The 469-nt window shown below is 74.8% G+C and overlaps 1 protein-coding gene across 1 annotated transcript in view; it reads left to right on the forward strand.

Annotated features, from left to right (window-relative positions):
- ADCY1 (adenylate cyclase 1 (brain)) overlaps nucleotides 1–469 on the forward strand; it is a 64,454-nt gene that overhangs the window by 16,764 nt on the left and 47,221 nt on the right. The window contains exons 6-7 of the mRNA XM_015568211.1: nucleotides 1–24; nucleotides 202–458. The exon at nucleotides 1–24 is cut by the window's left edge and continues 4 nt beyond it. Of these exons, the coding sequence (XP_015423697.1) occupies nucleotides 1–24; nucleotides 202–458 (281 nt within the window). The remainder of the gene's footprint in view (nucleotides 25–201; nucleotides 459–469) is intronic.

Raw genomic sequence — 469 nt, forward strand, 5'->3', positions numbered from 1 at the left:
TACGCGGTGGCCCAAGGCTGTGTGGTGAGGGCCCCGCGCTGCAGGGCGGGCGCAGGGAGGGGAGGGCCTGTGGGGAGCCCCAGGGGCCAGGCGGGAGGGGAGGGAGAGGTGAGGGAGCCGTGGAGGGGGCGGAGCTGGGGCTGAGGGGCAGCTCCGTGTGGGGAGTGAGCGCCCCCCTTCGTGCCCTCCGTGCCCCTCCAGGTGGGCTGCCTGCCCTGGGCCTGGAGCTCCGGTCCCAACGGGTCCCTGGTGGTGCTGCCGCCCGGCGGCCTGGAAGCCGTGCTGCCCGCCCCGCCCTGCGAGTCCGCGCCCCAGGCCCTGCTCTGCGGCCTGGTGGGCACCCTCCCGCTCGCCCTCTTCCTGCGGGTCTCCTCTTTGCCCAAAGTGGTCCTGCTGTGCGTGCTCAGCGCGTCCTACATCCTGGTCCTGGAGCTCAGCGCCTCCACCCGGGCTGTGGGGTAGGTGGGCC

The sequence above is a fragment of the Myotis davidii genome, unplaced genomic scaffold, assembly GCF_000327345.1.
Source record: "Myotis davidii unplaced genomic scaffold, ASM32734v1 scaffold1364, whole genome shotgun sequence".
Lineage (NCBI taxonomy): Eukaryota > Metazoa > Chordata > Mammalia > Chiroptera > Vespertilionidae > Myotis > Myotis davidii.